This window comes from Gracilinanus agilis, chromosome 4, assembly GCF_016433145.1.
Source record: "Gracilinanus agilis isolate LMUSP501 chromosome 4, AgileGrace, whole genome shotgun sequence".
NCBI classification, from domain to species: Eukaryota; Metazoa; Chordata; class Mammalia; order Didelphimorphia; family Didelphidae; genus Gracilinanus; species Gracilinanus agilis.
Window position 1 is genome coordinate 509,491,214 of NC_058133.1, and position 13,681 is coordinate 509,504,894.

The 13,681-nt window shown below is 43.6% G+C and overlaps 1 protein-coding gene across 1 annotated transcript in view; it reads left to right on the forward strand.

The window, feature by feature from the left end:
- LOC123246869 (aminopeptidase RNPEPL1-like) overlaps window positions 1-12,653 on the forward strand; it is a 35,584-nt gene extending 22,931 nt beyond the window's left edge. The window contains exon 5 of the mRNA XM_044675649.1: window positions 12,577-12,653. Coding sequence (XP_044531584.1) covers window positions 12,577-12,653 — 77 coding nt within the window. The remainder of the gene's footprint in view (window positions 1-12,576) is intronic.
- Window positions 12,654-13,681: the final 1,028 nt, after the last annotated feature.

The following is a 13,681-nucleotide window of genomic DNA, read 5'->3' on the forward strand; positions in this document are numbered from 1 at the left end:
GGAAGGAAGGAAGGAAGGAAGGAAGGAAGGAAGGAAGGAAGGAAGGAAGGAAGGAAGGAAGGAAGGAAGGAAGGAAGGAAGGAAGATACGGAGGTAGGGAGAGAGGGAGGAAGAAACCTAAGTATCACACAGCCTCTAAGGATCACTGCAAATCCCCCCTGCTCTCCATATTGACTTGGAGGCATATTCTATGTCCTTTGTTTTATCCCCTCGGCTGACCCTTGTACTTAATTGCCTCTTTCCCAGCCTGCTTGTTGTGATGAGAAGTTCTTCCCTGGGCTTCTAGGTAAATTACTTTATCAGGGATTATTTTTGTCCTTCAGGAGATGATGCAATTTGCTCGGCTGCCGTTAGGGGGTGCAGTTAGCACACTCTTGCCTTTCTCTCTGTCTGGCAAGCAGAAGCCACAGTCAAAGGTTTTGAGAAGGGAGTTCAAACACTCAAAGCTGATGCAAAAACCGAGTCACAGGAACCAGGATCAAGTCAGGTTAGAATTGAGGTTCACTTGCAAAACCTCCCAAAGAAAGCTGGTGGAACATCGCCAGCAGCATCACCTGACAAAACAGCAAAATCTGGAAAGAGGAAATGAAGCCTCTAGAAATCTTGGCATGAGATTCCACAAAAAGGAACAATCCCAGGAATATTGACTGAGGTCACTAGCATGAGGATGTGCAACTGGTTGGTGCAGTGAGTAGAGCACCAGATCTAACGCCAGGAAGGTCTGAGTTCAAATCTAGCCTCAGATATTTAATGTCTGTGTGACCCTGTCACTTAATCCCTATCTGCCCAGTTTCTCATCTGTAAAATGGGGACATGCTGGAGAAGGAAAGGAAAGTTCACTTCAATGTCTTTGCCAAGAAAACCCCATGGACAGAATCCACGAGGCCACATAGACTTGGACACAACTGAACAGCAGCGACAGAATACCAAGGTAACAAATACATGGAAAAAGTAACCAATATTTTTGGTTTTATTATGAATTAATATTAATAATTATTATTTTAAAAAATAATAATATTTTTTTATTATAGTCCAACTGCTATATTTAGACTTGAACTTTGAAATACCCATTGGGGGGTTCCAATGCTTTCAAAGTCTTTCATAGTCTCTGCCCCGTCTCCCAGGGTCTTCTCACACCCCACACCTCTTCATGGACTCGGCAATCCTGTGGCACTGGCTTTGCTGTGCTTCAAACAAGATATTATGTTTTCAGCCTCCTGGTCTTTGCACTGGCTGCCCCTCATGCCCAGCACTTCCTTTTTCCTTGTCTCTGCCTCTCGGTTTTCCCATCTTCTTTCAAGTCCCAACTAAAATCCGACCTTCTGGGCAGCTGGGTAGCTCAGTGGATAGAGAGTCAGGCCTAGAGACGGGAGGTCCTAGGTTCAAATCTGGCCTCAGACACTTCCCAGCTGTGTGACCCTGGGCAAGTCACTTGACCCCCATTGCCCACCCTTACTATTCTTCCACCTAAGAGCCAATACACAGAAGTTAAGGGTTAAAAAAATAAAATAAAATCTTACCTTCTCCAGGAAGCTTTTCCCCATCCCTCTCCCTTCAGGTGCCTCATTTTTGTTATTCTACCCAATTCACCTCATGCCATGTGTAGCTCATTTGTACATTGTTCACAAATTGGTTCTCCACCAGACTCTGAGCTCATTGAGGGTAAGGACTGTCTTTTTTTAGCCCTCACCTTCCATCTTGGAGTCAATACTGTGTATTGGCTCCTTGGTGGAAGAGTGGTAAGGGTAGGCAATGGGCGTCAAGTGACTTACCCAGGGCCACACAGCTGGGAAGTGTCTGAGGTCAGATTTGAACCCAGGACCTTCCTTCTCTAGGCCTGGTTCTCAATCCACTGAGCCACCCAGTTGCCCCCATGTCTTTTGTCTTTTTTTGTACCCCCCAAGGCTTACCACAGTGCCTGGTCCATCAAATTCACTTGATAAATGCTTTATCGCCAGCTGACCTCTTAACTGGACCGTTCAGTAGTTGCTTGATGAGGAACTAGAAATAGTTAGCAATCAAGATCGATCATAGAATCACCTAGTTTAACCCCACCTTGAATGTTCCGATGGCCTTCTGTAAAACATGCCCAATTAGAGTTCAGCCACGGTTTGTTCAAAGACCTCAAGGACGGGGATCCCTGTGCTTCGGAGGCAGCCCATTCACATTTTAGCTAGCTTTATAAAGTCTTTTACCTTCTGTCTTACAAGTAAGACTAAGCATTGGTTCCAAGGCAACAGAGCAGTAACAGCTGGGCAGTGGGGATTAAGTGACTTGTCCAGGGTCACCCAGCTAGTTAGTGTCTAAGGTCAAATTTGAACCCAGGACCTCCTGTCTCTAGACCTGGCTCTCTGTCCTCTGAGCCACCTAGCTGCCTCTGAGACTTTCAATGAACATGCCTGTCTCTGGATCCTCTGTGGTACTGTTATCTTAAAAAACTGGTCCAATTCCGGCCTGATCAGCAATGTGTGTTTTCATTCCAGGAGAAATGTCCCTGCGGAATCTTCCAAAGTCCTGTCCTGTCTAGTTGTATTTCCATGTCTCTGGGATTAGGGAGGGAGGATGAGAAAGAGGGAGTGGCTGAACAGGTTGAAACCAGATCAGTGTTCAATTTCAACACACAAAAGAAAACATTCATTATTAGTTTGAGTTTCTATAGCAAAAGAAAGTTGTTATTGCATTTCTCTTATAATTATTAGTAACTGGATTTTATAGACAAAGAAATTGAGTCTTAGAGGACAAAAGTGATTTTGTCCAGGATCACATTACTTCAAATTACTAGTAAATTAAGGAGTTAGCACTTGAATCCAGACCTTTAGCTTGGAAGTTCTTTCTCTGTTCTAATTTTCAATAGTAGGCCCTAATGGGCCCTGAATTTCACTTATTTTAAGTTTTCCCACTAGGTGGCATTCTTAGCCACTCTCCTGGTCCTGCACAACAGGAAGGATTTGGTGTTGGATTTCCTATGCTCACCCTGTTCTGGAGGAGGAAGACCAGGAGAAGCCTCACGAAGAAGGTGACATGTGAGCTGTGTTACTTTTTTTTTTTTTTTAAGCCCTCACCTTCCATCTTGGAATCAATACTCTATTGGTTCCAAGGCAGAAGAGTGGTAAGGGCTAGGCAATGGGGGTTAAGTGACTTGCCCAGGGTCATACAGCTGGGAAGTGTCTGAGGCCAGATTTGACCCTAGGACCTCCCATCTCTAGACCTGCTTCTCAATCCACTGAGCTACCCAGCTGCCCCCTTGAGCTGTGTTTTGAAGAAAACTAGGAATTCCAAGAGGTGGAGGCAAAGAGGGAGAGCATCCTAGGCAAAAAGAAAGCCTTTCCTGAGACAGGAAGATAAACTTTGAGCATTTAGAATGTGAATAGGTTTGTAAAGCTGAATATTGGATAGAGAGCAAGGAGGGGAGCAAGTGTTAAACTGGAAAGGAAGAACAACACAGAGTCATGGAAAGCTCTGAATGTCACAACGAGGAGTTTATTTTTAATCCCAGAGGTAATGAGGAGGCACTGAAGGTTAAGTAGCAAAGTGCCATGGGCAGACCTGCGCTTTCAGAAAATTGGATTGCCAGTTGTAGGATGAATGGAGAAGAGGGAGAATTAAGAGCAAGAGGCCAAGTAGGAGTCTACTGCAATAGTCTAAGCAAGGAGCAATTGTAGCCCAAATTGGGGTAGTGGTCAGATTAGTAGGGAGAAAGGAACATAGGGGAGAGAGCCATTGTGGAAACAGAAACAACAGGATTTAGCAACCTATTGGATGTGGCATTAACGAGAGTAAGGAATTGAAGATGTCACCAAATTTACAAATGTGGGTGCCTTCAAGAATGGTAGTGAGCGGGCAGCTGGGTAGCTCAGTGGATTGTGGGCCAGGCCTAGAGATGGGAGGTCCTGGGTTCAAATCCGCCCTCAGACACTTCCCAGCTGTGTGACCCAGGACAAGTCACTTGACCCCCATTGCCCACCCTTACCACTCTTCCACCAAGGAGCCAATACATAGAAGTTAAGGGTTAAAAAAAAAAAAAAAAAGAATGGTAGTGAGCAGTGAGGAGGCTTCAGAAGCCTTACAGTACTGAGTTACCTTTCCTTGAATGAATCTTGGCCACATGGGTTCTCCCTGGGTTTATCTCTCCAATTGAGTGGTTGGTGGGTGTCCAGCCTTCCCATTGGTACTGGGTGTTTGTATGGGAGGATGTGCCTCAAATTCATGAGGGGGCAGTATTGCTGCTCTTTTCCTTTGGCTGGCTTACTAAATGCCTTTTTCTTGAGCCAACAGTTCCCCCTGAATGACAAGAGTTAGGCTGAATTCATCAGTGGGGGCTTGTGAGCTCTCTAGTCTTAAGAGTACAGCCCAACAGACTACCTTGCCACGTTCTTTCCGACTCTTCTCCTTTTCACACCACAATGCATATCCTTTGTTCTTTCACGTTCCTTTGTGCCTCCTGGAACCTATTTCAGTTTCTAATAGAATTCCCTTCAGCCAGGATCTCTTCACACTCTTTCTACCTTCTGAATCTGATAGAAACTCGGATTTCTTCCAGACACTGCAATTCTAGCTGCCTTCTTTAGAACTGATTTCTTTTTTCTTCTTTGTTCCCCTTCATGGCATCACTCCCCCGCCCCGCCCCCTGCCATGTTTTCTTGAGCATTCTTTTTATTTTATTTTAGACCCTTAATTTCTGTGTATTGACTTATAGGTGGAAGAGTGGTAAGGGTAGGCAATGGGGGTCAAGTGACTTGCCCAGGGTCACACAGCTGGGTTCTTGAGCATTCTTATTTTCTTTCTTTCTTTCTTTAACCCTTAACTTCTGTGTATTGGCTCCTAGGTGGAAGAATGGTAAGGGTGGGCAATGGGGGTCAAGTGACTTGCCCAGGGTCACACAGCTGATTCTTACTTTCTTTCTCAAAGCATCCTTACTCCTTTCAAATCTATACACTTTAGCTAACCAGTTCTACTTTACACCGTCTTCTACTCTTGAGTCCTTTGTCCCCCTTGTCCTATCACTCACTGCCTTTTCCTCCTTCAACCCTAAATTAATCCCACATTCTTTACTCTTTTCCTACATGCTGGAGAAAGTTGCACAACGATATGTTCTGGGTTCATTACAATCTTGTTAGCCATTACGACTGAATCCTCAGTTGATGTTAATCCTTTCCAAAATCCAAGATCTATCACTCTCCCTCCCCACAGGGTCTGGCCCAAACCATTTCTTTTGCTCCAGAGACACCTACATCACCACCTCTCAGAAAAGGCCTCTCCTCATATGTTCCTGAAACATCAAACCCATCCATTGTGACTTCTCCCTATTTCCTAGTGCCATTTCCTGGTGCCAACTTGTATAGTTTTCTTCTGGAAGATCCAACCTGGCAGTGAGTTTTGCTTTAGCAGCCGTTAACCCTGAATCATGGGGATAAATGAAGCAGAAGGTCTAAGATTAACCCATTATAGAACATGGAAAAACCTCATTGATGCAGGACTCCTTCTCTCTCCAGGTTCGGGATGGCATGATCTGAATTCACATGCAGATTATTGGAATCTCCCTCCTGCGCTCTCTTCTTGCAGAGCACAGCTGAAAGGTTGTGACAACGAGCAAAATTTACCTTATAAACTGGGTTCTATAAGAGGAGACTGAAAAGTATTTACTGAAAATGCAGGCTCACTAAACTTTTAAAACCAACCTCAATGCTTTAAAGCACACTTTCTATTTATTTATTAGTCTTTATTATTTTTAATTTTTATGATTTTTTAATTTTTAATATTTAATATTTTCCCCTAGTTACATGTTTCATGTTCTTTCCTTCTCCGCCAACCCCCCCCAACCCCCCTAAGCCGACCCACAATTCCCCTGGGTTTTACATGTATCATTGATCAAGACCCAATTCCATATTATTGATAGTTGGACTAGAGTTATCTTTTAGCGTTTACATCCCCAATAACATCCCCATCAGGCCATGTGTTCAAGCAGTTGTTTTTCTTCTGTGTTTCTGCTCCCACAGTTCTTCCTCTGAATGTGGCTGGTTTTCTTTCTCCCAAGTCCCTCAGCCTTGCATTGCTAGAGCACACTTTTTAAAGATGAGCTTCGATAGCCCATTCCGCTGAGATGCTAGAAATGATTACTGTATGAGAGCTTCTGAATGGTGCAGAGATACAGTTTAACCGCCACTCTGGGAAGCATGTTAAGAGCAATGTTTTGAGAGAAACTGTGAGAAGACAGAGAGAAAAGGCTCGAAGAGAACTTCTTTTCTTGAGAGAAATAGGATCTCGTTTCATTTCATGAAGAAGATGATGAGAGTTCTTTCAAACAGGTGTTACTTTGTACCTCGAGTGATCCGAACTGTGGGACTTGTTTCTAGAAGTGAGGAGCAGCAATTTACAGTTGAAGCAACATTTGAAGGTAACTCTGGCTGTGATGTTTCTCACAGCTAAAACCCCATGAATTATTATTATTTGTGGGGGTATTATTATGTATTACTTTATTAACAAATTATATAAACAGTAACACTGATGTTCATTGAAACATGGGGGAGATAAAGGCTTTTGATAGATATGAGCAATGACTTATGGAAAGTTTCACTAGTTTGGAAAATACTTAATATTTGGTAAACAAAGATGGACCTTCTGTGACAACAGCTTAATTAATGAAGAAGAAGTTGCCACTTTAGTGATTAATAAAGAAATATCCAAACATACTCTTTGATTACTTTAAAACTCATATTGATTTGAGCTGCAGGTTTATTTGGCAGGCATGCTACATTCGGGGATGAGATTGGTGGGACCAGAGCTTTGTATGACTTGTACTGTTTTGAGCCTAATCATCTCCACAGACAGGAGTAATGAAGACAATTTTGTTTCTGTGTGTTAAGAAAGGTTTTTCCGTGTTTCTTCTTCTTTCTATATCTTTTAAGTAAATTTCTCTTTGCAAAAGCCAAATAACAAAAACTCTCATGCTAACGAAAATGAATACATAATATGTCAAGGAGTAGGCTATGGGGTGATTATGCTATCTTGGCTTCATTGGAGGGTGATTGATATTTATTGCCCTGCTACGTTTTTATGGAGGTTTTTATTTTTATATAACCTGCATTTTATAATGCCGCCCTCCCCCATCTTTCTCAGAGAGCAGTCCTTTATAACAAAGAACTAAGGGGGCAGCTGGGTGGCTCAGTAGATTAAGAGCCAGACCCAGAGATGGGAGATCCTAGATTCAAATCTGGCCTCAGACACTTCCCAGCTGTGTGACCCTGGGCAAGTCACTTGACCCCCACTGCCTAGCCCTTACCACTCTTCTGCCTTGGAGCCAATACACAGTATTGATTCTAAGATGGAAGGTAAAGGTTTAAAAAAACAACCAAAAAAAAGAAAACAAAACAAAGAACTAAAAAGGGGGACAGAATATTTCAGGAAAACTAACCTGCCTGTAAAAGAAAAAATAAAAAGAAAAATTATATGGCAATATTCTACACCTAAGAAAGTTCTGGTCATTAAAGTCATTGGTACTGTGTCAAGTGGTTCAGCATCAGAATCCCATGGTTTTATCAGTGGAAACACCATTAAAGAAGAGGCATTCTGATCTGCACCCTAAGGACTTATCCGACTTATAGCTGAAACTTTCCAAATGAGTTTTCTCTATCACTTTAATATGCATTCTTCAAGAGCAAGAGACTGTCTTTTCTGTTTGTATCTTTGTACATAATAAGTGCCTCTTAAGTGCTTCATTCATTCATTCACAATCCTCAACCTCTGCAAAGAACTGGGGGGGGGGGAGGCAGGGGCTTGATGATATTTTTTATAATTTTCGGTTTGATTGTTTTGTCGTCTTTTCTATTCTTTTCATTGTTATGTATTTCTTGCATGTATCATTTTCTTGGTTTTGTCCATTTCACTTTGCATCAGTTTATATAACTCTTTCCATGCTTTTCTCTATTTGTTATACTCAGAATTTTTTACAGCACAATATGTGTACAATAATTACATTCATGAACCATAACTTTTTAAAGAATTCCCCAACTGATGGGCAAATATAAACTTCTCTAAAGCACTACATTTTAAAATATTGTCATTATTTGTCTGCTTGAAGAATACTTTCCTAATTTCCCATTTTAAAAGACTATCAAAGCCCAGCACTACTTTTATTTTTATCTATCTATCTATCTATCTATCTATCTATCTATGCCGTAACCTTCCATCTTACTGTATATTGGTTCTAAGGCAGAAGAGCGGTAAGGACTAGGCAATGGGGATCAAGTGATTTACCCAAGGTCACACAGCAAGGAAGTGTCTGCAGCCTCTCACCCCTAGGCCTGGCTTTCAATCTACTGAGCCACCTAGCTGCTCCTCCAGCCCTGCTTTTAAGTACAGATTTCTGGCTCACATCTGACCTCTCCCAGAATGGCCCCTCCATTCAGTTGGGTAACCATGGCCAAGTCATTTTGCCAACCTGTGCCTCAGTTGTTCCACCTGCTCATACAGAGACCCTAACTGCAATATTTCTCACCATGTAGATAATAAATATTTATAAAATATTGAGTTCTGTAGAGGAAAATTACCTTTATGAACCAAATATGAGATATTAGTAATCGTACACTCTATGTTCATAATTTATTTTACTTTGAGTTATTGGATATCTGAAATTATTGGTGTCCTTCAATTGTGAAATTCATGTGTAGAAGAGTCAGATATCCCATTACGTACCTGTGTAGCAAGATGTCTTGGCATTGGGCCCTACCCTGGAGCCAGAACTGATTTTGTTCTATTCCCTACTGCTGATTTCACAAATCAGAAGTTGAGTTTGGATAAAAGGACCCAAGCATCAATGAGGTGGGGCATCTGCTGGCAAGCATCCCTCCTCTCTTCAGAAAAGCAGTCAGTTCTATTGCTTAGGGCTAATTTCTTAATTAATGAGAGAGGTTGCAATTTCAGAAATTAATAAATATCTAAATATACTACTGGATTATTTTACAACTTGGGAGAATGAGGGTGAATAGGATAATGAGTCAAGTAGCAAGCTGAAGGGCAGGCCCTGTGTAGGCCACATGTAAGGATCCTCAACCCTAAATCCCTGCTGCCTAAAAATAAGGTAAAGAATGAAGAAGGCAAAGGAGAGATGGAGACAAAACGCTCGTGGAAAATTTGACTAGCGGGGCAGCTAGATAGCTCAGACTGTCAGACCTGAAGACTTGGATTCAAAATCTGGCTCCAGATACTTCCTAGCTGTGTGACCTTGGGCAAGTCATTTAACCCCAATTGCCTAGTCCTTACCACTCTTCTCTCTTAGAACTGATACTAAGACAGAAGGTAAGAGTTGAAAAAGAATAAAAGAAAAAAGAAAAGAAAATTTGGCCAGGGAGATAGTACTAGTAGCTGTGGAGATCAGAGAAGATTTCATTGATCAGAAAATATTTCAGGCACTTGAGCCAAACATGAAAGAAATATAATATAGTGAGAAGGAAGATAGTCAATGCAGACACACCTGATTAGTTGATTTCTCCCCAGCACAGTTTTTAACATCATAGAAGGTAAGGGGACAGGCCAGCTGACTGAGAGAGTGAGGTGTTAAGAAAGTGTAAAGAAAGGCTTCTGCTTATTATCCTTTTATGAGGTTTGAAATTCTCTAAACAAATAGATGGACGTAGAGTTCAACTAGCAATTGTGTGGCAAAGAATTGGGTACGGTCTGGTGGCCCTTTAAAAGTGACACATTTGGGGGTGGCTGGATGGCTCAGTGGATAGAGAACCAAACCTAGAGACAGGGAGTCCTAAGCTCAAATCTGGCCTCAGACTCTTCCTGCCTGGGTGACCCTAAGCAAGTCACTTAACCCTAATTGCCTAGCCCTTACTACTTTTTTGCCTTGGAACTGATTGATTCTAAGACAGAAGATAAGGATTTTTTAAATAAAAAGTTTAAAGTGAAACATTCTGCCTAAGAAGTCTATCAAAGAGTCAAAAATAGGGAATTGTTTTGAGGAACGTGATCTCTGGAGAGACAGCTGTACAGGAGAACACACCGGTAGTTTGGACTTTGCATCTTGGAGATGAAGAAGGATTGTTGACTTCATTCCCATGCTTTTCCTTCATTCACCTTTGTTGTCGTTCGGTCATTAGTCTTGTCTGACTGTTCGTGATCTCACAAACCACAGCACTCCAGGACTTTTTATTCTTCACTCCCTGTCAAAGTCTGTCCAAGTTCATGTTCACTGTTCCATGACTCTTTATCCACTTAGTAAGTGTCCCAGAGGATCCCAGAACTTCATGACCATGAGATTCTATTCCAGAGAGGTGCTGGTAAATATTTTATTTGTTTTTAAAGAAAAAACCTTTACCTTCTGCCTTAGAATCAATACTAGGTGTTGGTTGCAAAGTAGAAGAGTAGTAAGAGCTAGATAATTAGGGTTAAGTGACTTGCTTAGGGTCACACAGCTAGGAAGTGTCTGAGGCCAAATTCGAACCCAAGTCCTTCTGTCTCCAGGTCTGACTCTCTATCCCGAGTCATCTATCTGTCCCACGACTAATAAATATTCAACAACTGGCTCTCTGAAAATTCAGGACATGCTTTTAAGTTTAGGCTGCATTATTAATATTTTCTCCATCACTTTCTTAAGTCTCGATGATGAATAAAACAACAAATCAAGCCCTGATTTGTAATATTCGCCAGTTTCCAGGGTAGAAATGCTCACACAATAACGGTCTCTCAAGAGCCGGTTGGCTGGCAGCCCTCTGCATCTACTTCTAGGCTTGATGTCCAGTCGTATCAGACTCCTCAGGACTCTGTGTTCAACAATACTATCCATACAATTTTAGTGGCAAGAAGATTGACTGGCTCGCCATTTCCTTCTCCAGTGGATTAGGGCAAATAAGGTTAAGTGACTTGCCCAGGGTCACACAGCTATAGAGTGTCTGAAAGCAAGATTTGAACTTGGGTCTTCCTGACTCTAGGCCCGCTAGTCTATCCACCGAGCCCCCTGCGGGCCTCGTTACTTCTAGGGCCACAAGTAAAAGACGAGGTCTTGGTCAAGTGATTTATGAAGGAGTTAAAGGAGATGATCTTCAAAGTGCCTTCCATGCATTCGGGTGCCTCTGGTCCTACGAGACATTAAACACGATTACAGTAGAACAAAAGTGTATATTACAAATGACCCAGAAGGGATGGATTATAATAATGACAGTAAGATTGACTTAATGCTTTGGAAGCAAAGACCGTGTGAATGGATTTGCTGGTCTTGGAAAAGAATCACTGGATTAAGGGCTGAAGACTATGCCAAAGGCCTATTGAATTCCGACCCAGCTCAGGCCCATCTTGGATAGAGCTGCGCAGGGGAGCCCAAGCAGGAGCTCAAATCGGACGGGGGAGACAATGGGCAAACCCCTGTGTGCGAACTGAATACAGAATAAACTGGAAAGGATCTACCCAGAGGAAGTCCTGGCGTGAAAGTGCACTGGGGGAGGCTTTTTTCTGAAACGTAGGATTTCAGCCGAGCTCTGAAGGGAGGCAGGACAGCTGACCATGAGAGAGAACCCTGGGAAACTTCGTGATAAGGGCACACGGTCACTCCTCGGGAGGTTTCTAGAATAGTTACAGTTTCAAAGAAAGTCTTTGGACGGGATGAGCTGGGAAGCCTTTCTCTCTTCTCTGGCTTGATGCTCATGCTCTGCTGCGACGCTCTGGGGCCCGGGAGACTTGGCAAACCCGGCCTTGGTCCATGAATAGCTTCTGACCAAATCTGCTCCATCTGACACTTGGATTAGTCTTTCCTCATAGTCTTCCAGAGACGATGAGATCTGGCAGGTAGGGGGCCCTTTCAAGGTATTTCTTTCTTTTTTTTTTTTTTTAAAACCCTTAACTTCTGTGTATTGGCTCCAAGGCAGAAGAGTGGTAAGGGTGGGCAATGGGGGTCAAGTGACTTGTCCAGGGTCACACAGCTGGGAAGTGTCTGAGGCTGGATTTGAACCCAGGACCTCCCATCTCTAGGCCTGACTCTCAATCCACTGAGCTACCCAGCTGCCCCCTTCAAGGTATTTCTTAACTGCTTTCTCCATAGAGTCAGTTGACCAAGAGGGACGCGTCCTCCAAATGGTAGGAGCCTGATGGATAATTAAAGTTTTTTTTCCCCATTGTAAAGTTTATTTATTTATTTATTTATTTATTTTAGAATATTTTTCCCTGGTTCCATGATTCATGTTCTTTCCCTCCCCTCCTCCCAACTCCCTCCTGTAGCCAATGCGCAATTCTGCTGGGTTGATGATTAAAGTTTTTATTCTCTTCTTATTTTATTTATTTTTGTTATATATGTATACACAATCTATATAGATGATCTACATATGATTGTGCTCCTCTGCCTTGGGTGTCTGATAGCACCCAGCATGCACTGGGAAGCCCTGGGTACTTACCGAAATCCAGGGCACTGGAGGCTCGTGGTGTGGGTTAGTTCCCTCGCTCAGAGCTGACTAGTCTACACACATCAGATCTTTTCTGTCTTCTTCCATTTTGCCTTCATGGGCCGCACAGAGGGATGCTGGGACTCCACAGTGATGCCAGTCGCCGGTGGTTCTTTCAGGGACATTGCTGTGCCCTCCCTGACAGTGAACCAGAGACAACAGCTTTGCCAGGAAGAAGACGGCCTTCGTCTCCTCGAGGCGTCCGCCGTGCCTGCACGCTGAGAGGCAGCGAAGGCCCAGACCAGGCTTGTTGGCATCGTACAAGCAGAGCTGCCAAGCACTGCGCAGAAAAATCGCAATTGTGACTTGGCCGAGTTTAGCGGAGTTCTAGGACCTTCCCTTGGTTGCCTTTTTCTGCACAAACAATCCCCGAGTGGGGGTAAATGGGGCAAGCGCGGGATGAAAGGTCCTCTGCGCCCGGGAAGATGGGAAGCTGCCTTGGTGAGAGTTTTCTAGAGGGCCAGAGGGATGCCGGGAACCGGCCACCAGGGCAGAGCCTTCCATGGAGCCTAAGACAAAGAAACCTTCCTACTCCCGCCGCCCACGTGATGTGGCATGGCAGGGCAGCATCCCTTCATGCCCGCATGATTTGTAATCCTGTCGGTTTCACAGTCAAAGAACCTTCTGGAAATTCTAGCCACGAGGCAGCCCGGATTTTCCCTTGAAATGCTGTGTGCCAGCCAGGGCATCCCCTCCCTGTAATGCGCACAGTCCTCGCCAGAGCCGGCCACATATCAATGCATGCTGTGGGTCAGTGGCTTTAGCTGTGTCCGACTTTTCACGGCCCCATTCGGGCTTTCTTGGCAGAAATACCAGAGTGGACGGCCATTTCCTTTTCCAACTCATTTTATAGTTGAGGAATCTGAGGCAAACAGGGTTAAGGGACTTGCCCAGGGTCACCCAGCTTGTAAGGAGCTGAGGCCAGATTTAAACCCGGGAAAGATAAGCCTTCCTAAGACCAGGCCTGGCACTCTATGCACTACACTACCAGGTGCCCCGTGCCAATCCTTAGTGCAATTAGAACAGAAGATAGCCCTGTTTTTTCAGCTGTTTCTGCTGCTGGGGCTCTTGCCTCAGACTCCTATGATCTCTGGCTGGTCCCATGATCCTTTGTCCTGCTGGAAGTAAAGTCTCTGCCTACTGTTCCATTTCACAGAAAATGCCAACTGAGCTCTTGTTGTGTCTGTGTGACTAGGTGGAGTCTCTTGCCTTGTTTCCTTAGCTCATATGCAGAGAGGTATTTGGAGCAA